The sequence below is a fragment of the Ailuropoda melanoleuca genome, chromosome 17 (assembly GCF_002007445.2).
Source record: "Ailuropoda melanoleuca isolate Jingjing chromosome 17, ASM200744v2, whole genome shotgun sequence".
NCBI classification, from domain to species: Eukaryota; Metazoa; Chordata; class Mammalia; order Carnivora; family Ursidae; genus Ailuropoda; species Ailuropoda melanoleuca.
Genome location: NC_048234.1, coordinates 3,381,267 through 3,406,202, shown reverse-complemented (window position 1 = coordinate 3,406,202; position 24,936 = coordinate 3,381,267). Strand labels below are relative to the sequence as shown.

General features: G+C 49.7%; 1 protein-coding gene across 1 annotated transcript in view; it reads left to right on the top strand.

The window, feature by feature from the left end:
• The first annotated feature begins 10,743 nt into the window (after positions 1 to 10,743).
• Positions 10,744 to 24,936, top strand: part of PIK3R5 (phosphoinositide-3-kinase regulatory subunit 5) — a 22,065-nt gene continuing 7,872 nt past the window's right edge. The window contains 5 exon segments of the mRNA XM_034647209.1: positions 10,744 to 10,865; positions 12,731 to 12,831; positions 15,810 to 15,878; positions 16,652 to 16,790; positions 24,197 to 24,266. Coding sequence (XP_034503100.1) covers positions 10,763 to 10,865; positions 12,731 to 12,831; positions 15,810 to 15,878; positions 16,652 to 16,790; positions 24,197 to 24,266 — 482 coding nt within the window. The 5' untranslated portion in view covers positions 10,744 to 10,762.

Below are 24,936 nucleotides of genomic sequence, written 5' to 3'. Positions count from 1 at the left end.
AAAGAAGGGTGTGAGCAAAGCTGAGAAGTAAGTGAAGGCTTATCTATGTTTCCTTAACGGTTCTCCCTTTTCGTGCCCGTCTGCTTCACCCTGCTCCCTTCCTGCTCCTTGCACCCCCTGATCCCTGCACCCCCTCCATCACTGCCTACCTTTTCCACATTTCCTCCCTTTCATGGCCGTGGAGTCCTTCTGAAGTTCACTATCTAGTCTCGCTGCTGTCTTAGACACAGCTGTTAGCTAAATGTCCCTCCCTAAACCTTGCATCTTGAAGAGTAAGCGAGGCCAGAGGAAGTGAGCAATCCTAACCCGTGGAGAATGAATCACTGGCAATGAGAATCCAGGCAATCTGTGTGCAGGATGTCTTTGCTGTAAGCCTCGAATTATAACGCAGAGGCGCAACCATATACTCAGCCCTCTGAGTGTCTAGAAAACATCAGGGATGATTTCCTGTGAACACGGCACAGGGAAGAATGTGGGCTTTGGGAGCCAGGCCAACGTTGGACGTGCCTCCAGCCCGGATCAAAGGAACTGCGACCTCGAGACCTTGGGCCAATGCATGGCTGACTCTCCTTGAGCTGCAGGAATTGCCGATCCCTATGATTATGTCATGGGGTGATTATGGTCATTAAACTAGACCATCCAGTGAAAGCGCCCCACGTGGTATCTGAGACAGAACAGCCGCTGGGAATAGCCAGCTGTCTGTCTGCCTGTCCGCCCTCTCTCCTTCTCTCCTGTTCTCTAGGCTAACACAGACAGAGAGCTGACATGTTGACATTCTTGTGTAATACTGCAAAGATGTCAACTAATTATGTTTTTATTCCTTTTTTAAAGTCGTGCTAGAATATGCATGACATGAAATTTACCATCTCGGGGCACCTGGGTGGCTCAGTGGGTTGAGCGTCTGCCTTCGGCTCAGGTCATGATCCCGGGGTCCTGGGATTGAGCCCCGTGTGGGGCTCTCTGCTCAGTGGGGAGTCTGCTTCTCCCTCTCCCTCTGCTGCTCCCCCTGCTTGTGCTGTCTCTGTCAAATAAATAAATAAAAATCTTTTAAAAACTAAAATAAATAAAATTGGCCGTCTTCACTGCTGGTAAGTGTCTAGTTCACTAAAACTCTGCGCCTGTGTCCCCTTGCCCAGCCCTTGACAACCAGCATTCAGCTCTGTCTCTATGAATCTCATTACTCGGGGTACCTCATATACGTGGAATTGTACAGTATTTTTCTTTTCGTGACTGGCTTAGTTCCCTCAGCACGATGTCCTCCAGGTTCCTCCATGTTGGAGCGTGTGACAGATTTCCTTCATTTTAAAGGCTGAAGAATATCCCACTTTGGTATACACCATATTTTGTGTATCCATTCACCTGTCCATGCATCTGGGGTTTCTCCTCCTGTTTGGTTGTTGTGAATAAGGATGCCGAATGTACAGGATCTATTCAAGTCCCTGCTTTCAGTTCTTTTGGACATACACTCAGAAGTGGAATTGCTGGATCATATGGTCATTCTATTTTTAATTTTTGGGGAAATCACCAGCACCATTTCACATCCCCACCTGCAGTGCACGAGGGTTCCCATTTCTCCTCATCCTCCCTAATCCTTCTGTGTGTTTTGTTTTGTGTATAATAGCCATCGTAAGGGGGTGCGAGCTGGTATCTCAGTGGGGTTTTGGGTTTTTTTTTAAGATGTTTTTATTTGTTGATTTGAGAGAGGGAGGGAGAGTGCGCATGAGCGGGGGTGGGGGCAGAGGGAGAGAGAGAAGCAGACACCACCCCCACCCCACCCCGAGCTGAGCAGGGAGCCTGACAGACGTGGGGCTCGATCCCAGGACCCGGAGATCGTGACCTGAGCCGAAGGCAGACGCTTAGCCGACTGAGCTACCCAGGCGCCCCTCTCGTGGTTTGATCTGCATTTCCCTGTTGATCCGTGATGTTGAATGTCTTCTCATGTGCTCTTGGCCATCTGGATGTCTTCTTTGGAGCAATATTTATTCAAGTCCCTTGTCCATTTAAAAATTTTTTTTGCTGCTCTCAAGTTGTAGGAATTCTTTGTATATTCTGGATATTGGCTCCTTATCAGATATATGATTTGCAAACATTTTCTCCCGTTCGGTAGGGGAATATTTCACTCTCTGGTCTGTGATGCACAGAGTTTTAGTTTTTGATGTAAGTCCACTTTATCTGTTTTTATTTTGTTGCCTGTGCTTTTGGTATCATAGCCAAGAAATCATTGACAAATCCAGTGTGAGGAAGCCTTTCTCTTACGTTTTTTTCAGAAAGTTTTATCACCGAAGCTCTTTACATTGAGGCTCTGATCCATTTTGAATTAATTCTTCGGTACTGAATATTCCTATCTCATGATAGCATATGTATTTCCATTTATTTGCCTTCTTTGGTGTCCCTGGAAAGTTTTATTTCGTTAAAATCTTGACTGTTTTTAAAACTTATTTTCTCTTATTATTTTTTTTTCTTGCTCTAAGAAGTGGGGTCTTTTTTTTTTCCAATGCAACTTCTGTTCTTTATTTGTATAATGGAGCAATAATTAATTTCTATCTTGCACCCAATTTCTATATTTGTACCACCTTCCCTAATTCTCTTCGTGGCAGCCATTTCTTTGGTTGACTATTTTGGGTTTCTTTTTCTTTTTCTTTTTTTTTTAAAGATTTTATTTATTTATTCGACAGAGATAGAGACAGCCAGTGAGAGAGGGAACACAAGCAGGGGGAGTGGGAGAGGAAGAAGCAGGCTCCTAGCGGAGGAGCCTGATGTGGGGCTCGATCCCAGAACGCCGGGATCACGCCCTGAGCCGAAGGCAGATGCTTAACCGCGGTGCCACCCAGGCGCCCCAATTTTGGGTTTCTATAAACATTTTGAAGGTGAAAAAATTACGAATGATGCCAGCTTTTTAATTGGCGAAGGTAGAACTCATCGTGAGCCTCCGTGATTGAAATGACACATGACGTATAAAGTCTCAGAAACTACCTAACCCTCACACTCATCCTGAAGCTACTCGAAATGGTCCAGCTGAGCAAGGGATGAATCAAAATCAAGAAGTCATAACTAGGGGTGACATAGTATAAAAGCAAAGAAAAAACAACAACAAAAAAACCCAGCAAGCAATGGAGTAAATCAGTCTTAAAGCTGCCGCCTCCCCGCCCCCGCCCGACCAAACATTGCCATTTTCATAGTTATCACATTTGCTGTGAATGTCAACAAGAATTATCTAAAGAATTGTGATGTCCTGCAAAAATATTTAGTACAAATCCAATCCAGATCTGTATTTTAAAAGAAAGCGTAATTTTACAACATTTAGATTAAGAAATGGGCTAACATCGCAGGTTCAGAAACAATTTTTAAAAACTTATGTGGAAATTCTAGACCCCAGGGGTGCCTGGGTGGCACAGCGGTTAAGCGTCTGCCTTTGGCTCAGGGCGTGATCCCGGCGTTTTGGGATCGAGCGCCACATCAGGCTCCTCTGCTAGGAGCCTGCTTCTTCCTCTCCCACTCCCCCTGCTTGTGTTCCCTCTCTCCCTGGCTGTCTCTATCTCTGTCAAATAAAAAAATAAAATCTTTAAAAAAAAAAAGAAAGAAATTCTAGACCCCGATGTTGGCTAGTAAAATTTTAAGTCTTGATTAAAACGAATGATGCTGTCCGAAAACCTATATTTCACAAAGTTGACACTTGAAGGAGTTGAATAGTGATACGATAACTCCAAAAGAAATTTAGAAAAGGGTTCTAGAAATAACCTTGAGGAGAAGAGCTGAGGTCTCACGGATGGACGGGCAGAGGTTGACTCCCACCTGAGCAAGAGGGTGCCATGATGCCCCTGGGTTCTAGGCTCAGAGTCTAGTGGTAGATTTGCCACTTTGTAATCTGAGCAAGGCCCCTCCCTGCTCAGAGCCTTCATTTTCCTATCTGTAGAATGGGAGGGTTGCACTACTGGTCTCCAGGATGCTTTCCTAGTCAAATAGTCTAGTACGGGTGTGTCTTTTATTGCTTGGCCCGGTCTCAAAGCTATCTGGAACTGGGCCATAGAATTGTTTACGTGAAGAAAGCATGCTGATAGCTAATAGATGGCATTTACTGAGTGCTTATTACACGTCAGGCACTTTTAGAAAACATTTTCCATTAATTTATATTCTGGTTTCTCCTCAGATCCTGTGTCTCTCCTTTTACTAAACATTTTCTATCACCTCGTTGTGTTCAACCTTGAGCCGTAGTAGACCCCAAGAACACACCTGGCATGCCCTGTCCTTTTAGGTGATGGTCTCAAAGGCAAACCAGGCATCGACTTTTTGTCGTAACGTTTGGTCATAGGTGTCATCAGGGTGCTCCAAAATGTTCTAACTACTGACTTCTAGATTGCCATCAAAATGAAAACACAGTGTAAGTATTCTCACAGAGAGCCCTCAGAGACCCTCCAAGAGCCCCAGAGATTCTCCACCCCAGTTGAGGAACATTGGATTGGGGGGAGGCAGCTAGCCCTGCACTGGCCCACCCACCAGTAACTAGGAACTGTGACCACACGCAAAGTGGGAACTTGGAACAAGGTAATGAAGGACAGCAAGGCGTTGAATAACCATGTGGAAGTATGTTCAAAGAATGTGTAAGGCTATGTAAAGGGTCTTAGAACCATGGAGGCCATTCACCCAGCTTCCGCTAATGTTCACAACCCACGTGACTTGGTACAGTTACCAAAACCAGGAAATGATCATTGGTCAATACTGTTCACTAAACCGTGGACCGTATTAGGCTTTGAGCCATTTTCCCCTACAATGTCTCCTTTTAGCTCCAGAGTCCCATCCAGGATCCCACATTGCGTCTAGTTTTTGTATCTCCTCAATTTCCTCCAATCTGTGGCAGTTCCTCTCTCTTTCCTTATCTTTTATGACTTTGACATTCTGGTGAGAACTGGTCAGTTATGTTATACAGTGTTTTTTTTCATGATTCGATTGTGGTTATGCATTTTTTGGTAAGAATCCTGCAGAAGTGACATTAGGTCCCTCTCAGTGCATCGTCTTAGGGGAGATATGATCTTGACATGTCTAATTATTAGTAATATTAACTTGGGTCATGAGGGTAAGGTGGTGCTGGGTTTTTCCACTGTGAAATTATTTTTCCCTTGTAATCAATTAATTTCTTGGAGAAAATACTCTGAGACTATGCAGATATCCTGTCCCCACTCAGATTTTCATCCACAGATTTTAACATCCATACTGAGGACGGTTATTACTGTGATGTTTGCCTAATGGTGATTTTGTATTTTTCTCATTCTAGTCACATGTATTAATTAGTGTTCTTTTGTAAAGAAGACCTGTTCCTTCTCCATTTATTCTTTTATTCAACTGTTTATGACATTAGTGTGGCCTCATGGGTATTTATTTCATTCTATAAATTATAATCTCACACTTTCATATTTATTTTGCCATTAAAATTGTCCTGGCTTTGGCCATTGGAAGCTCATTCAAGCTGGCTCCCATATCCTCTGACACTCCTGTCCCTTTTCAAGGAATGACTTATTTTCTGGCACTATAAGATGTTTCAGGTTCATCTTATATATTTCCTGCCCCGGTCCTGGAATCAGGCATTTCTCTAAGGAGCCCTGGTTCCTTTGAGTGGAGAATGGTATTTAGAAACCAAGACCTGGGCACGGGATGTGCTCATTGCTACTGGGATGTCATTTCCTGGCTCACTCAGCGGAACTAGAAAATATACATGTGCATTTTAATGCGAGCATACACACATCTTTTTCACTTCTGAATGTATCTCTGTGTAAATACATTAAAAACCATGAGTTCATGCTGATTTCTCCAACTCCAGATTGGTTCATTCTAGATTTCCCCCATTCCTTATTTGTAACTTCTTTCTCCAACAGGGAAAAGCTGGCTCTCATTATCTATGATATATTTACTTATTTGCTTAGTCATAGCACACACATGAAGAAGTCTCCAGATTTTAAATACACGTCCCTATGGCAAACAGGTTTAATCTTTAGAAAACAACGTATGTAGTTCTTTTTGTCTTCAGCCTTACCGTATCCAGTCAAAATGCTATTTTCCAAAGTTCCTCAGTTTAACTCTTTCAACCCCTGTCCCTTTCAATGGGGCTATGTTACTTATTTATAATGCAGTTGGCTTCGTTTGTTTTGTTTGGAGTTTTGTTCCCCTGTCCCCCACAATCTTAGCTGACTTGAGTTATTTTAATTTGGGGTGTGTAAAAATCTTGCTGTGGTTCTAAGAGTCAAAGGGAGACATAAAAATAGCCTCCAAGAAGTGTTGCCCTTCCTCCTCCCCATCTCATTCTCCTCTCCTTTTCACCCTCTTTCTTACCCCAATATCTTTAGTTTCGGGTGCACCCTTCCTGCTTTGATGGTGAGAAGTTTTAAAATTAGGTCACAGAAGAGATTCCACCTTGACAGTCACGTGGAGAAAAGTGGGGCCAGAGAAGGGAGGTCAAACCACAGGGGACAGTAGGAAGGGGCAGGGGGAGGAGTGACGCAGGACCGACACGGGCGGGGTCCGTGCAGGACCGCATGCCTTGGTTCCTCTCTTCTTCCCACCTGTGGAACTAAGGCTTCAAAGCATGGGCCTGGAGTATTCCAGAACAGCAGGGAAGCTGTGTGGATTCAGAGCCTGGAGGTACCTGCTTCTCCCTCTATGAGATGTAGGCCCTCTACCTCTGCCATTCCACAGTGTTTGAGAAATCCTCCAAGAAAAGAAGCCCCATGTGGAAAGTCCCAGGAAAGTCGGACCCAGGCAGACCTTCAACTAGTCCTACACATTTGGGAAGATGACCCTGTCTTGCTTCTTGGGGTCAGGTCAACATGTGAAGAGGTCTCCCTCTGTGCCCTCTGCAGTTACCCCCCCCCAACTCCAGGCCTCCCTGTTCTGCTCAGGGTCCCCAGTAAGGGCGCACCCTTACTGGCTCAGAAGAGGAACTTGGAGATGAGGGCAAGCCCGGCTGTCGAGTATTTCAACACGACCCCACCACGAGTGAGGGGCATTCCCATTCCCGGCAACAGCTGGAATTTCACAATAGATGCTCCTTTTAGCAAGGTGCCTGGGGAAGCCAGGCCTTGCCTGCCGAGTCTTTGAAATAAAAGGGCATTATCCTTGGGGAGGGAGGGAGTGCCACCTTTTTCCCCCTTCATCTCCGCCCCAAAGCCACTAGGGTTCTGCTGACAAGTCACAAGAAACGGCTGATGACTGACTCATCAAACGGAAATGAGTATGCCAAAGGACCAGGTGGTGAGCCACGGTGCGCTGGGTTAACCCCCAGGGCAGCTCAGCTGAGGATCCCCCTCACCCCCGCCTGGGTTCCCACCTCCCTTGGCTCCCAGGGCCCAGTGCCTTGGGCAAGTCCTGCCTCTCAGAGCAGCTCGGGGTAAACTCTAGATGGTGTCAGGATGCCAGGGGGGCAAGGTTACCAGGAGCTGTGCCCGTGCCCTGGGGATACCTGGCCCATCCATGGCGAAGGCCTTGATTGTCTTCAGTGAACCGCCGGGGACACTGAGGCCGGGAGATGGGAGTCTCGGGGCCTGGAGAAGGGAAGGAGTGTGGGCCAGCAGACGTTGGAGGGTGCTGTGAAGGCTGCTTATAGCAGCCCCAGGACACTGTGTGCTGACCCCCTGAGGATAGCGGTGCAACAGAAGCAGAAAACGTTCATTTGCATCTTGGGTTTACAGTGGGATGCAATAGGGCGGGGTGACTCATCCCTGCCTCGTGACACAACCCAGTTGTCCCTTGCAGCGGGGACTGGGTGGAGGGGACTTTAAACCCAGTCGGTGTTGTTCAGCCATTGCTCCAGGCTAGAGATTGCCCAGTTCAGCGAGTAGTGAGTCCAGATCCCCTCTCTGGAGGGTGGGCAGCTGGTGTAGACAGACATGGGGGGCTCGAGATTCCTAGCAGCTGGGAAGGTAGGTCTCTTAAAGCAAGATCATTTTACAGCTAACTGAGTCTCCATTTTGGCAGGTATGAACATGAGCTGGTTTTCTTTCTCTTCTGGTAACTGGCATCTTGACTATACTCACAGCGCACTGTAGCGGCCAGGACCAGACTCCCTGGGTTCACATCCTGGCTTTGCCGCCTCTTCGCTGTGTGATCTTACGCAAGTCGTCTAACTTCTCTGTGCCACAGGTGACCCATGTCTCCCTCCACCTCCACGAAGGTGATCCACCTGTCAGCCTCTTGCTGCTAACTCTTGCTCACCCCGCCGGGAGCCCTCCAGGGTCAAGTACCAGCAAAAGAGCTGCGGTCCAGCTTTTGTTGCTAGCTTCCCACCCCTCCCCCTCCCCACAAGACGCTCACATCTCCTTACCGGCCGTGGGCCTGCATGCAGCCCCCCCGCTCTTCCTCTTCAGCCCTACCGCGGCTCACAGGGAGCCCAGAAACCAGTGTGCTGGCCGAGCAGAGTCACGTGACAACAAAATGGCAGCCTCTCCGCCCGGCAGGCGTCCAGTCTGAAGAAGGGATTCTCTTAAAGCCTCCTGCCCTTAGCTGAGAGAAAGGAGAGCCCTCTGGAATGCTCGACAGCATGACCTCCCAGGCTTCTTGTATTGGCAGGGGGCAGGTAGGCAGCTGTGCCGGTTCTAGATGGACCCCTCCCAGCGAGCCCCCCCCCACCCGGGGTGACTGGCCCCCACCCTTGCCGGCTCACTGTGACTCTTTAGAATATGAGCAGGTGGGTCATTGAGCACTTTTTGTCCTCTGAGTTGGGCCTCAGCCACAATCGGGGACTGCAGGAGAAGTCCTTGCTTCCACCCGTGTTGGCTCTCCCAGCTGGGCTCCCACCCCCGGGCTGCTGCATACCCTCTCTGGGGCTCAGCTTCCCCTTCTGTGAAACGCGGGACTTGAGGTGGGGGCAGAGGGGGGGACAACCTCTGAGCTCCCTCCAAGAACCCATCTGGGGTACACGGGGAGAAATCAGCCTGCAGGGCAGAGGGTCCGTGATGCCATCTGGGCCAACCATCCAGGCCCCAGACTCATCCTTTCGAGGGTGCCTGAGCTTCCAGCTCCCACTACAGGTACTGGCAGCCCTGAGTTTGGGTAGGACAGCTGGAGAGGGTCTTGTATTGGGGCTGCACTGGAGGCAGAAGGCTGTGGCCTCATCACAAGGGTCTGTTCCCAGTCCGCACACACCCGTGGCAAGCAAGGCAGGGGCCGGGAAGCTTGCAATCTGCCCCGTCTGGCTCAGTGGCAGTGGACTCATTGCCGGGCTACCCGTGCAGGAGTCCACAGACAAAAGGCCCAAAGGTGACTGGGAAGGTTGCCCTGGAAGGGCCCAGGGACATCTTTGGGCTGCCGGATGCTGCTCATGGAAACACCCAGTGAGCATGGTCCTGAATCCCCAGTAAGAGGTTTTTCTGAGGGGCGCCTGGGTGCCGCAGTTGTTAAGCGTCTGCCTTCGGCTCAGGGCGTGATCCCGGCGTTCTGGGATTGAGCCCCGCATCAGGCTCCTCCGCTGGGAGCCTGCTTCTTCCTCTCCCACTCTCCCTGCTTGTGTTCCCTCTCTCGCTGGCTGTCTCTCTGTCGAATGAATAAATACAAAAATCTTAACAAAAAAAAAAAAAAAGAGGTTTTTCTGAGCTCAGTCTGCCACCTCAACAGCTAGGAGGTATGGGACCTGGCCCTCCGTTTGAGTGTCTCTGTCCTTGGCAGGCTCATCCCTGCACCCAGACTTTTGCACATGCTGTCACTTCTTTCTGGAATGTTCTTCCCCTCACTTCTCTCCTGGCTTCCTCTTCTAGCTTCAAGGTCCCTTCAGGGAGGCTTCCCAACAACCTAGCGTGGGCTCCCCATTTGGCCTGCCCCCAGCACCAACTGTCCTCACAGCATCACCTTCTGCGATGACCTCTTTCTTGGTCTGTTAGACTGTTCAGTGTCTGTGTCAGACGCCGGGGAGCAGAGCCCACCGGGGACATCGCTGAGTTGGGGAGACGCTGGACAGTTCACAGAGGGCTGATGTTTCCTCGAGCGTGTGGTTCCTCCCAGGCTGGGGAAGTGTGAGGATTTTCCTACGTGGGGCCCCTGCAGCCGAGGGTTCCAGTCATGCAGCTGGGTCCGCGTTCGGATTTCACAGTTTTGCATGTCGTTTGCATGGCTCAGCTCTGAGCTCTGTGCTTCTGCTTGTGGTTTCCTGGTCCATCCCCAGTCCCACAGAGCTGGACCGCGGCTTCCTCGGCTCCTCTCCAGCCACAGGGTCTGCCTGGAAGGGGTGAATGCGGGAAAGTGGGCGTGTGCCAAAGCCCGTGGCAGGATGGCTTTCGTGTCTCGAGAGCATGCCGGGCGCACCCGCTGTGGCCTTCTTCCCAACGGTCCTCTAGGGTCGGCGCCTTGGTATGCCCATTTTACAGAGAAGGAAACTGAGTTTGGGCAGCCTTCTCCCTGCTCGTCCCCGGGGCCTGGGGGGACACAGAAAAAGCCCCCTCCTCAAGTGATTCTTATTTTTCTCCATGAGTCCTCCTGCCCGCTGAGGTCTGGCTCCTCCCGGGCATTCAGGGGGACACTTGTCACTGCCCAGTGGGGCAGGCGGACAGGGGCCTTGCAGCAGCCCCGCCCCTCGCTGCCTGTATTGCTGTGCCGTTGGGCTGCAGCGACTGGAAGCTCCCCGCCTCCGTGCTATGCTCTGGGCAGTGGAGCTACGGCAGGGCTGATGGAGCTGGGCCACGAGTGCCCATCGACTCTGCCATCTGCTCCGTAGGCCATTTGCTCCCCCAGCCTGGGGCTCTCCCAGCTGACCAGTGTCTGTCTCCCATGCAGGCAATGACTCAGGATGCAGCCAGGGGCCACGACGTGCACGGAGGACCGCATCCAGCATGCCCTGGAGCGCTGCCTGCATGGGCTCAGCCTCAGCCGCTGTTCCACCTCCTGGTCAGGTAGGTCTGGGGGGCAGGGGTGGGGCTGGTGGGGCCCAAGAAAGCTCCGGGGGCTATGGTGAGCACTGGAGTGCTTACAGAAGCCGGCATGTTCTGGATCCAGCCCCATGTGTGTGACTTCACAAGCCCATGGACCTCCCATGGGCCGGTGCTCGGCCTAGCAGCCCTCAGTATGTGGCAGTCTGTCTGTCCTCCCCTGATATTTTCCTCCTCCTCCTCAGGGCTGTCTGTACCTTGTTTTCTTTGCATGTGCCAGAAGCACAGCTCCTTGAAGAAGGTATCGGTCCTGCTTAGAAAAACCGCACCCGCTGATTCCAAAAGAAACAGCTAGGAATTCATAGCTGGCTCGCCTCAGAATTCTGTTTAGTTGGTTTCTGGTTCCTTCCAGAGCCCCATTTCCTTTTTCCCTGTAGGACAAGGGGGAATCTCATCCAAGCTTCAGGGGGCAGGAGGCTTCCATGTTACCTGTTTCCCAGGACTGAGAGACGGGCTTATCTGTAGGCTGGGGCAGTTGTACCCCTGAAGACTGATGCCTACTTGTAATAATTTCTAGTACTTCTAAGATTGCTCACATCCCATATCTCACTTGCCTCTCTACCCCATGAGATAGTGGCCACTGCTCCTTGAACATACCTGGTCCCTTCCCTGGTTTCTTCCTACCTCAGGACCTTTGCACTTGCTGCCTGCAACTCTTCCCTCAGAATGTCAGGTAGCTGGCTTCTTCTTCTCATCCAGGTCTCAGCCCAAGTGTCCCCTCCTCTGAGAGGCTTTCCTTGGTCTTTGGCATTAAACAGATCTGGATTAAAACTGCCTCTCACCGGCTGCTATCACCTCAGGCAAGTCGCTTAACCTCTCAGGACCCCAACTGCCTGGTCCGTAAAGTGAGAGTAGCGACAACAGGGGCCACTTCCTAAAGGGAGGATGGGAGGCTCAGTGGACCAGAGTGTATGCAAGAGACTAGCACCTTATCGGCACACAGTGGGTGGTCAGTAAATGGTAGTTTGCTTCCTACCTAAGGTGTGACGGAGCCTAAGCATATAGAATGGAGTGGGGGAGTGAAAGAAGTAAGTAAAAGAAGACAAAAATATCTGACTTTGGCCAATTTTACAAAATCCTGTGTCCACATGAAAACCCTATTAGGGTCTCCCCAACCTTGGAAGGAGCCTGTGCACCAGAAGGCACTCGGAGATCAAGCTCCATGAAACTCATGATGGTTCCTTCCCCACCCCCACCCCCGCCCCCCTGCTCTGACCTCCACTATGCGCACAGACACACACGCCCGCACGGGCCCCCATGACCACCCCTTTAATTTCTAGGGGTTTACCCTTGCTGACTGCAGGGTAAACAGAGACCGATACAGTAAGGAGGTGTGGGGAAGTTACAGAATGACAAGGTGCCCACTCTGGCTTTCTGAAGATAAAGGGATGTAGCTTCCCCCTTCCTGGGCTCCCCTGCCAGGCAGTCCTGGGAAGCCCCCTGGCCATCAGAGACTAGCTCTTACTTCCGGAGGTGGAGCTTGCCGCGGCTCCTCTTCTCCTTGTTCCAGAACTCTCTGCTTCTGCCCTCCTTCTCTGCCCCTTGCAGATTCCAGCACCCCCTGCAGGAAACCGGGGCAGGGGAGGCTGTGGAAGAACGGCAGCTTTCCAGGGGCAAGAGCCGCAGAATCGTGGCCTATAAAGGGGATCCCAGCTGGCCTCTGTGTCTCTTGCAGGACGAAGACACTTGTCTCGCTGAGGCGTGACAGAGTTGACTGTCGATCCAGTGTTTTCTCAGACTTAGCAAGGTGTGCCCCCGTGCAGTGCCCCCGGGGATTCCCACTGCTCTCCAGACCTAAGCTGAGCTCTCACCTCTCTCTGCCTTTCCAGCTGGCCTGTGTCTGAACTGCTGGAGCCTGCAAGAGCTGGTCAGCAGGGACCCGGGCCACTTCCTCATCCTCCTGGAGCAGATCGTGCAGAAAACCCGAGAGGTGAGTGCTGGCCGGGCATCGGAGACGCAGGGGAATGGTCCCCATGGAGTGTCGGCTCTGGGGGGCTTGGCAAAGGCACCGGGGAACCCCCGACTTTTCTGCATTGAGGTTTTCTAAGAAGGGCTCATGGTCCTTTCAGTAACAAGGCGAGGATTCGTGAGATTCATGACCCGGGGTTCTGAGTTCAAGCCGCTTTTTAAAATTTTTTTATTATTTTTTATTTTTTAGAGAGAGAGAGTATGTGTGTGGGCAAATACAAGCAGGTTAGGGGCAGAGGGAGAGGAAGAAAGAGAATCTTAAGCAGGCTCCAGGCATGAGCCTGAGGCAGGGCTTGATCTCACCACCCTGAGATCGTGACCTGAGCTGAAATCAAGAGTCAGTCGCACCACCAACTGAGCCACCCAGGTGCCCCATTTCAGCTGTTTCTTAAGACAGACATTGCTTGGGGGGCCTGGGTGGCTCAGATGGTTAAGCGTCTGCTTTGGCTCAGGTCATGATCCTAGGGTCCTGGGATCAAGCCCCGAGTTGGGCTCCATGTTCGGCGGGGAGCTGCTTCTCCCGCTCCCTCTGCTGTTCCCCCTGCTTGTGCTCTCTTGCTCTCTCTGTCAAATAAATAAATAAAATCTTAAAAAAAAAAAAAAAAGACATTGCTTGTGAGTCCAGGTATTGACTAGAAAGGAGGGAGGAAGCTCCCCTGACTCCCTTTCCATGAAAAGATGTATGAAAGTACACACAGAAGAGAAAACTAATTAAACGGCGATACCCTGTCTAGCAGCAGGTCCATAATAAATAGGCTTTTATGACTAAGAAGAGGGGTGTGTTTAAGGCTCAGCTGGGCTGGGCTTCTGGAACAGCTAGGAGTCCCTAAAGAGAATCCTGTCTCTTTTATGAAGAATTCTCTTCTTAAGTGTTTTTTTTTGTTGTTGTTGTTTTCCTTTTTTTAAATACATGACTGAGTTGGAAGACATACGACTTTCTCAGCCGCCCCTGGAAAGTCTTGGTTTATCAAGATGCCCAAGGTCCCAGCTCTGGCACCACCATTTACCTGGTGCTGTTAAACCCTGATCACAAGCAGACCAACTCAGAAGAGCTAAACCACCTTTGGGGTATTTAACTTATAAACGCAACCCTCAACTGCCGTGTAAAATCGGGGAGGGTTTGTAGAAGGGCCCGAGCAGTGGGTGTGTCAGACACATGGTTCAGGGTAAAGAGAAGGAGAATTCTCAGTTTGAGCCGGCAGAGCGCAACACAGATGGTGGGGCTTTCTCTGCTCCTTCAACGCCCACGAGTTGCAGAAGGGGCTGAGACCTTGAGCACGTTGACCGGAGAATTCTAAGTCACGTGTGTAGATAGGGTGGCGGGTGGGTCAAAGAGTTGATGTACCAAAGAATGTGTAGACCTTGGAAACAAATATGGAAAAAACGTTGCCTCAGTGACAATAAAACAAATGCAAATTAAAACCATAATGAGACAGTCTTTGCCTAGCAAATTAGCAAAAAAATTATAACGAGCAATGCAGGGTAGAGTAGAGTGAAACCTTGCTTTCGTACGTACGGCATATTAAAATTAGCACAGTCCTTCTGGAAAGCAACTTGGGAATGCGCTTCAAAGATCAGAAATACGTTTATAGTCTTTGATCCGTTGATCTGACTCCTTGAACTCAAGCCTAGAGAAATAATCCAAATTATAGAAAAAAGTAACGTGCACAAAGTAATGTGCATTGCAGAAGGATTTAAAACAGCAAGAAGATAATCTCCAATGTCCAAAATGAAGCTAATAAACGCTGGAGGTCTAGCAGAAGAAATATTATGCAGGTAATAAAAAGATGGGCATTATCCAAAGGCATAAACAAATTTTAAGGTACAAAAAAATTGCATTAAGATTTATTAAATGGTTTAGTGAAAATTGACTAACCATTTGGAAAAATTCGGAGTGAGTTTCCTAGCACATACCATACAGCAGACGGAATTCTAAGTGGATTAAAGATTTACATTTAAGAAACCGAAGCTTCAGGGAAAAGAACAAAAAATATATGTGAATATTTACATGATGCTTGCATGCCAAAGCAAAAATCTATAAGGGAAAAAAACTGAGCACTTCTAATATCGGGACATCAAGAAAAAAAATCTATAAAATTAAAAAACACACAACAGGGGCGCGTGGGTGGCTCAGTCGGTTAAATGTCTGCCTTCTGCTCAGGTCATGATCCCAGGGTCCTGGCATTGAGCCCTGCATCGGGCTCCCTGCTTCTCCCTATCCCCCTGCTTGTGCTCTCTCTTGCTATCTCTTTAGAAAAAGAGATATCTCTCAAATAAATAAACAATTTAAAAAAAAAAAAGGCACACAAGAAATTTGAAAGAATATATACAACACAAATAAAAAGGAAATGCATAGGGGCACCTGGGTGGCTCAGTCGTTAAGTGTCTGCCTTTGGCCCAGGGCGTGATCCCAGGGTCCTGGGATCGAGCCCCGCATCGGGCTCCCTGCTCCGCTGGGAGCCTGCTTCTCCCTCTCCCACTCCCCCTGCTTGTGTTCCCTCTCTCGCTGGCTGTCTCTCTCTGTCAAACAAATAAATAAAATCTTAAAAAAAAAAAAAGGAAATGCATAACTAGGAGCGGAGCGGGGGAGGTGGTCTTAGGGATGACGTAGCAAAACAGAAATTCATTTGTAATAATAATAATAGGTAAAAAGCACGAGGAGTAAAAATATACACACTATGATTTACATGTTTGCAGAGGAAATTACATAGAGAAAAATGGTGTTTGGAGAATCGTTGCGACATTAGCTATGGTTGCATTTGGAGGGGGGATATTGTGAGTGCTTTTTTTTTTTTTTTAACTTGTATTTCCCAAATTTTTGTCTTGTGGTTACATTACGTTTCCCGTAAGAAAGAAAGAAAAGAAAGGACAGGATGAGAAAGCACTGCTCTGTTCTGCACCTGTGATGACCCCCATTTTCCTCTTCTGTCCCGTCCGCAGGTCCAGGAGAAGGGCACCTATGACCTTCTCGCCCCCCTGGCCCTTCTCTTCTACTCCACTGTCCTCTGTGTAAGTTCCAGCGCCAGCCGGCTGGGGGAGGCGGGAGGGGCCCGGGAGGGACGGCCTCACAGCTCCGGAGACAACACAGAGAGGAAAGCTGTCAAGCGGGGACCTTGAAACGGGTGTCAACCCTCTGATGGCTTCCGAGCAGCCACCGTGAGAGGCTTCTAGAACTCCACACAGACGCCATGGCGTCTGGAACGTCTGCGCTCCCGCGGAGGGCCTGCTGCCGTCCACAGCCTGTTCACAAGCCGAGATGCAGATGCTGCTGGGAGATTTTCGTCCCACCCCATTCTGTACCCCAGTAGTCAGTTTACCGGGTGTGAGCATCCCGTCTTCACCAGACTGGTGGCATCAAATGACCGCACATACGTGGGAGCCAACCCACTTCGAAGCGTAAACTTTTGCTTCAAATGGGGATATGTAAATACAGGTGGCTCAGGCATTGAAGACCGTTCCCCCAAATGAGTGGCAGCAGTGGCACCCTTAGGCTGACCTCCCGGGTGACAGCTCTTCAGAGGGGTGCTCTCACGTATTGGGTATTATGTATGGTGAAAACACGGCCCTTACAGTAGAGGGGCCCCCGGGTGCCATCTTGCCCATCTGTAACTCACTCCCGGTGAATAACTTCTGGTTCTTTTTGACCTTGTCCCGGGACATACTGCTGCCAGGAACAGAGTGCCTTCTGTGGAACATTCCAGAAAGGAGCAGAGTCTGTTCTAGAATATCAGTGAGCTCTCTCTCACCCAGATCTCTCTGCTTGCTGTTCCCTTTCCATCCAGACGCCACACTTCCCACCTGATTCGGATCTCCTTCTAAAAGCAGCCAGAACCTACCACCGGTTCCTCACCTGGCCTGTTCCCTACTGCAGCATCTGTCAGGAGCTGCTCACCTTCATCGATGCTGAACTCAAGGCCCCAGGTGAGTGTTGGCGTGGCAGGCGCGTGGGGCCTTCATGGCACACACAGCATCTGATGGCTGACAGCAGTGCACACAGGCGGTAACTCGAGGAATTCTTAGGGGACGCTGAGCAGGGCTTCAAGGCAAGGAGACCCCACTACATGGTCTGTGCTTGTGCTCTGGCTTGCCAGAGGGTCTCCGAGACTGCCCAGGTCAGACAGAGAGGCCGCCACAATACTGACAAGAGGCCCTTGCTTGTCCTCTTTGCCTCAGGAGCAAATAGGGAAATGCACGTGTGGATCGATTCAGTTCTGGTCAGGGGAGTGACCTTCTCTAGGAATGGACCTTCTCTAGGAATGATGGGCGCCATGACAGGTGTGGACAAGGGCCTGGGGCCAAGTTTCCACACGTGGGGTCTGAAGAGGAGGAATCCTTGAAAAATCGCAGTGCTCTAATAAACACGAAAATGAGGGCCTAGCAAACTGTTCTGGAGCAAGAGAAAACCTAAGCAGGTAGGATTTACTGCCAGGTGGCCTGATAGAGTAATTCATCAAGGTCAGTAGCTCAAAGGAATAACGTCATGTAAACATTCTGATGGGTGCTTGTAACATATTTGATAAAATTCAACATCCATTCCTAATATTCAAAACCCCTCTAATCTATGGAAACTATTAACACATGGAAGTATTCTTAAGGAGGTAACAGCCCACAGTGAAATGCTAGAGGCATTTCCATTTAAGCCAATAACCTTCCTCTTTGTGCTTATACGTATTTTGCCTTTGCAAAAAGGCAAAAATAAAAAATATTTCTTTTTCCGGAGAAGATAGCATTTTAATTATGCACAGATCGAACAGTTGCTTGTCTGTCAAGACTAAGAGAGTCACCCAAAGAACTGACAGAACTGGTAAACAGGTAGCTAATGGCATTAACCAGTAAGAGAACATAGTGAGGGGGAGAAAAATTATAATAGCAACTAAATATATAAAAGAAGTATGAGAGACGTGAATTACCTGCATAGGGAAACAAACTGAGCTGAAGGATAAGTAACGTAGGAGACGTGTTGGCAGATTGAATCAAAATTGCAGTAGCAGCAGGTGTTACAGAAATAAATGCAACTGTGATTAAAAGAAAATACCAACCATATCTTTTTAAAATTTACCAAAATAGATTAAGTCTATCTGAAAGAATACATGCTCTCCAGTAGCATTTACGTATGTATTTATCATGTATGTATTGATGGATTCTTACAGTAGAAGAATGGGGTATTTCCCATACTAGGTCTTTGAAGGTTGTAACTCTAACTATAGGGCTATGGATATTGAAATCATGTACTGTTGATATAAGAATAGGTAAGACAATGGAACAACATAGAATGGCTAGAAACCGGCTAAATATATAAAGACTCGTTATATGACAAAGTGGCATCCTGAAAGCAGTGATGAATCAAATCGGTCATTTGATAAATGGTGTCAGGACCACTGACAGACCATTAAAACTGAGTTACAGTTCCAGCTCAAAAGAAAAAAAAATTGAGTTCTATCTCGAACATAAAATAAAATTTCAGATAGATTAAAAGCTGAAGTGTGGAAAACGAGACCATGAATGTGATAGAAGGAAAGTCGGTTACATGAACCACCTAGAGTGGAGAAGAGATACCAAACAGCACCCCCCAGGCAAACATGATAAAAGATAAGGTTGACAGATTTGACAGCGTAAAATTTAAAGCTTTTATATAGCTCTTCGATCGTTAAAGATGCAGATACAGTTACTGAGGGCAACAGATGTCCAGTCACTTGTTGAGTTAAAAAGCAGTTCCCCCAAATACTATGTATATTATAATCTCATTTTTGGTTTTTTTTCTCTTTTAAATTTATGTACGTACCAGGTTCTGTTTAATGCCCACAGCATTTAGTTCTCATCATACACACTGAACACACACAGGACAGAAACACCAAATCTTATTCCCCCGCAATTCCTGGAACCCTCGGGAGCTCAGGACTCAAACTTTGTGTGTGAATTCCTTTGCAGGGATTCCTGATTTCCTTCCCCAGTCATCTGATTTGTCTGCCCCTAACCAATCAGCTGAGCTGTCTCCTCGCAGCCAATCAGCTGAGCTGTCTTCTCACCCAATCAGCTGAACTGACTTCCCCCAAACAGTCCGCCTAGCTCTCTCCTCCCAACCATCAGCATATATGTCTCCTCCCAGCCAATCCATGGATCTGTCTTCTCCCAACCAATCAGCTTATCTGTCTCCTGCCAACCAATCCGCTGATCTGTCTGCCCAACCAATCAGCCGTCTGCGGTTACAAAGGTGCAGAGCGGGCACAGGTTAGGGTTGGCCGGCCCCAAGGCGCACCTGTTCCTGGGACCTCGCTGCGTGGTAGAGACTTGGCTGGAGGAATTTAGAAACCAGGGAGGCCCTGCGGAGAAGGTGCTGGACGAGGAGGGGTGCTCAGGCACGTGATGAATAGACAGTTTGCCAGTCTAACTTTGCAAGCGCCCTAAATGAACAAGCCAGTTCAGGGTTAATCTCTTCCATTCCCTTCCTTCCTCCAGCTGCTCCCCGAAACCAACAGATCAGCATCGCGTCTGGGCTTCTTGATGGTGACAGAATTCCTTTAACAAGAAGGCTAAGGTTTTCTTCCCTTCTATAATGTAGACGGAAAGGATTCAAACTGTAAATGTCTTGGCAGGGCCTTCAGTGGATAATCAAAGATCTAAGTGATTCTTTTTTGGGTACGGGAGATGTAGGGCTGGGGGAGGCCGTCACCTGCACGCAGGGACACGGCTTCCCAATGTCAGGTAGAACCAGCTGGCTCTTCTCCACTGAATGCGCGCGATGCCTGGAGATATTGGGGGGGGGGTGCAGCTGAGGAGGGACTCTCTTCTGGGCAGCCCAGCGAGCAGATGTGGCATGGAGGGCGGGCTGTGGAGGGTGAGGGCCTGACACTGGGACGACGGGGTTCTAACAGGGCAGCGGTGGGAGCTGGAGATGGGATGAGGGTTCTTGGACTCAGAGCAGAGGACCCCGGGAAGCCCGGTCACTCCCAGCTGGGTGCCTTCCCCCTTGACATTGCCTGGGGGACCGTGTGACGCCTCAGATGCCCCAGTGATGGGGGAGAAGGCCAACGCTTGTGTGGAGAGGGGGGCGCTGGCCAGGCTGCCTATGCTAGGAATGCGTCCTCTTCCAGGGAAAGCAGAACCGAAATAGGGAATCATGGACTCTTTCACACGTCAGAGTCATTTTCAAGCAGTTAAAAAAGCCCTAACATGTACAAACACGAAGCCAGCCTTCATCAAAGACACCGAGCTCATTACCGAGGGAACCCGCAAGATGGCAGAGCTGGGTTGAAGAGGGGTATGAGAGCCTGATAGAAGTTTCTCGATAAACCAGAGTAAGATTGCAGAATTAGATACGAAATTAGTTACTATCGTAGAGGGAGATAATGCCATAAACTGTGGGGTGCGCTTTTCTACCAAACAAAAATCTATTCAATCATCTCACACTCATGGGTTCCCCTCTCCCTTCACAGAACCTCAGCCCTCGTCAGTGGCGACTAGTAAATTAAGCTAAATTACCCTCTCCTACGTGATTCCGAAGTGGCCTTGTTGAAAGGGCCATAACGAGCTTTTGTTATGGCACGTGCAAATATTTTTGCCTTCTTGCATAGTGTCCCTGTCCCCAGTTCTCCCTGCTGAGGGAGGCAACGGGGCAGAGGCTGGAATGGAGGCCATGGACTGAACTCTCAGAGGAGAAGCCAAGGCTGAATCACGTAGTGATTACCAGTACTTGGTATGGGGCCATGGTGGCAGACGGTTATTTAACTTACAGGAACTTTTGTTCCTAGTCTGTAAAATGGGAGTATAATAATGCCTCCCTCTTGGAGCACTGTGAAGGCTGACGCTGGCCTCCATGGCTCTCACGTTGCTGATGGATGGGGCAGTGGTAGTCAAAGAGACAGGTCCTGGCAAGGGACCTGAGGAGCAGGGCCCTCCACCCACGGAGCCTTAGGGAGTCGGTTGCCATGGCGACGAGTGAAATAGTTTATCCCGCTTTGATGTGGCCCGGTGGGCAGAGGAAGTGGGCAGGTTATCAAGCGTTAGGGCCTCCCCCTTCTTCCTGACTCCACCCCACTAGGGTGGCCCACCGCCTCTCGTCTGGGGGTGGCAGGAAGCCTCCCGTCGGTGCTGCCAGCTCCCACCCACCACAACCCTCTCACGTTCAGCCCACATGTTTGTTGGGTATTTACTCCAAGCCCCCGCCCGGCTGTGTAGACCACAGTACTTGCCTGCAGAGGCAGAGAATGTATCCATAATCGTGAGGGGCGACGGCGGGCACCGTCCCTGAGTCACGGGACAGTTTCCAAAGCACACACTGATGGCACCTCCCCCAGACCACGGCCCTGTGAAGCAGGGGAAAAGCAACTTTCTTCCCATTTCACGCATGAGAAAACCGAGACTCAGAGAAGTTGAATGTGCCTTGCCCGCGCTAGGAAGTCAGGTGTGAGAGAAGGAACACGGGCCTTGGTATACCTCTGCTTAGTCACTTCCTAGCCGATGACCTCGGACAGGTTACATAAGCTCCCTGCGAAAAGTAGGACTGTAATTGCTGGTGAGGACGGCGATGATGATGCTTGCCTCCCCCATGGGCTTCCTGTGCTCTGGCCACTGCTAGGGGTTGGTCTCCTGTGTCCTCAGAACACCCCCTTGGGTACGTAGTTTATTCCCATCTTCCAGAGGGTGAACCCGAAGGCTGGGCGGGTAAGTAGCTTACCCATGCTCATAGAGCTGACAAGAGCTCCACCCCTTGATCCTATGTCTCTTTGATCCCCAAAAGCCATATCCTTTGACTCCAGAAACCTATTCTCACATTTGCATAAAGCTCTTTCTGCCAAGAGGCAGAGGCCAGGAGTTGTGTGTGACGGGAAAACCCAGGGCCATCCCAGCTGCCGTTTTTTAAGCACGATCCTCCCTGGGCAATCTCGGCCGCTTTTCCTTTCACTTGGTGCCTTCAACCCTTTGACCTTCAGGTGCAAACCTGGATTCAGTCACTTTGGCCCATCAGCTGGTGGCAGGTGAATTCTGAATATTCTTCAGTGGCCATAAGGTTGTCTTGGGACATTACTGACCAGAGACATTTGCATTTCATACTTTTTTTGGTGTTGGATTATGGAATAAAAGTTGTAGATCCCTTGAAGGAAAGTCAAATATCATTGACTAGCAGATGGGGGTTTTTCTCCAAGAACGCTCCCACACCAAATGCATAGGTCTCCCCCACCTCAAACAAACACGAATTCTTCAGCTCTCCAGATACCAGTTGAGTGTCCCAAGACCCAGTTCAGTTCTGATCCCAACTCCCCAGAGTTAATGCAGACCCCACGGGTTAAGAGCTCAGTCCCATAGACTACCCCCATTTCAGATGCCAGTTGTGAGTCTCGCTTTGATAAGAACCCAAAGTGAGGGACGCAGGTAGCAGGAGAAAACATTATAATTGAAATTATAATTGACCAAAAGTGGTCTGTCAAAAAAAAATACAGAGAACATTTAAAAATTTGAGTATTGGATGGCACAACATCAATGAAAGAGATTTTTATGATTGAAAAACAGTAGTTAGGAGGGACACAACATCACTTCTCTGGTGTTCTTGTCAAAGATTCTTGCCTCACTCCAATCCTGGGATGACATGAGACATCCCAAATTGAGGGACATTCTGTCGTAGCCAGTCAGGACTCTTGGGTCAAGATCACGGAAGACCGGGACAGACTGAGGAAGTGTTACAGGCGGAAGAGGCTAAGGAGAAATAAGTCCATGCAATGTGGGATCCTGGATAGGATTCTGGAACTGAAAGAGGACATTACGACCACATATGTATGTATTGTATCACGGAGTCACAGGGGGAGATGTAGGGAAAGGAGTGGGGAGCTGCTGTTCCAGAAGTCACAGGGTGGGATGAATCAGAAGTAAGCAGGCTGCCCATAACAGAAACCCCAGTATAACACTGGTGGAAACTCATAGGGGTTTATTTTTTCTTTATATTAAAAAAAAATTCCAGTGGAAGGCAGTCCAGGGTTGGCACAGGGGTCCCACAGACATTCTAGACCAGGCTTCTGCTTTCTTTCTGCTCCACCATCCTTATCAGGAAACACTGTCCTCAATGCCACTTGGTGATCTAATGGCTGCAGGAGCTCCGGCCATCATGGCCCTATTCCAGTTAACAGAAAGGAGGAAAGTGGGGGTTGCAGAAAGGGGTCTTCCAGAAGCCCCACCCAATACCTGCAAGGAAGGTTGAGAAATGTGACCTATCACCCCGTGCCCAGGGCGCCTTTGGTAAAGAAGGGGGATGGGTGTGTTGGGTGGATGGGCAGAGCGGGACTGGTCTTGTCGCAGTGACCGTGGGCAGAGCAGTGAAGGAGCAGGGGTGGCAAGGTCTCGCTTCACTCCCCCCAGGCCTGGTGGCTCTGCAGAGCTGGAGGCCATTCCATGGGCGTAAGGGTCAGGAGAAGACTGGGTGAGCGAAGTCTGCACCACAGTATTTCACTAGCGGGAAGGGGAGCTTGTCTCTGTCATGCACATGAGTGGCCACCAGGTGGCGTCCCAGGTCCTGGTAGCGGTAGCCAGTTTCAGGGACTTTCGTATCAAAATAGACATAACATTAACTTCTAAACATGTGACATTTATACAAGAGAAACATCAAGCAAAAGGCCCCCAAATCAAAGCAATGAGGTCCTAAATGAGAACAGCATAACCTGGTCTTTTTTTTTTTTTTTTGCCATTGACCGAACAAAAATGATGGCGTTTCTGTTTGCTGCTGTCTCTGACCCCAGTGTGTCAGTCGTGGCTTTGCACTTATCGGAGGGGATCGCCTTCCTGTTCCCAACTCACACCCATTCCAGGGCAGCCTTGCCTCCTGACAGGGACCCCTGCCTGCCCCCCAAATCCCAGCCCCTGCTTCTGCTGCCCTTCTCTGTGAAGAGGGCCAGGTGTTGTTTAATCTCACCGTGGTGGGCGCACAACTGAACCCTTACTATGGACAGTCTGTTTTCCAGCCACAGACCTGGGTCAGGTTGCAGGAGCAAGGGAGAGACTTTTGGCTGGTTTGGTTTCTTCAAGGCTGGAGAGAAAGGCTGAGGGGGGTGACCTGGGGGCAGAGGCAGGGCTCAACCTCGGAGGGACAGCAGCAGGGAGGCCGAGCTGCCCTGGGAGCCCGTGGGAAGCCGGGCAGAGGCACCCTCGGGGGAGCCCCTGGGCCTCGAGAGGGCAGGGAACTCCTGAGCAGCCTTAGGCCGGCCGCCTCAAAGCCTCGGGTGCCGCACCCATCGTCTGTGGGGAGCCCCCAGCCTCGCTGGCCTGGCCGGTGTGAGGCCACTGCAAGGCCTGAGGCCATGACTCAGCAGTAAACCTACCAACTCTCATTTTTTTGGCAACAGGAATCACCTACCAGCGACTGGTGAGGGCCGAGCAGGGCCTGCCCATTAGAAGTCACCGAAGTTCTACCGTGTGAGTGCTCCCAGGGGGTCCCCCATCCCCACGCCATCCCCCCACCCCCAGCCCCGTGCATCTGGCTTTCCCTCCATCACCGCACCCGCACCACCCACCCCCAGCCACCAACAGCCTTCGAGAGGACCAGGAACACCTTGGAATAGTCAGCCGATGCTTTGTACATAAGGTCGTTTCTCTGGGCTGAGGGGTTTTCCTCCTAGTTCTAAATGGCTCTGAGACTTAAAAAACAAAGCAAACATTAAACACCGCCTGCACTGATCGTGCCAGGTCCTGGGCACACATGACCTCACTTTGCCCCCACTTTTCAGATGGGGAAACTGGAGGTCGGAGAGGCCAAGTGTTACTTCCCGAAGGTCACACAGCTAGTAAGCATCTGAGCCGGGATTTAAGCCTCGGTCTTACTCAAAAGCCCATGTGCTTTCTGCCTGTTACTAAAATATCATTTTCCAAACTTTTTTTGATGAGCACCTACAGTAAAAAATTTATTTTATTTTATTTTATTTTATTATTATTATTTTTAAAGATTTTATTTATTTATTTGACAGAGAGAGACAGCCAGCGAGAGAGGGAACACAAGCAGGGGGAGTGGGAGAGGAAGAAGCAGGCTCCCAGCAGAGCAGGGAGCCCAATGCGGGGCTCGATCCCAGGATTCTGGGATCACGCCCTG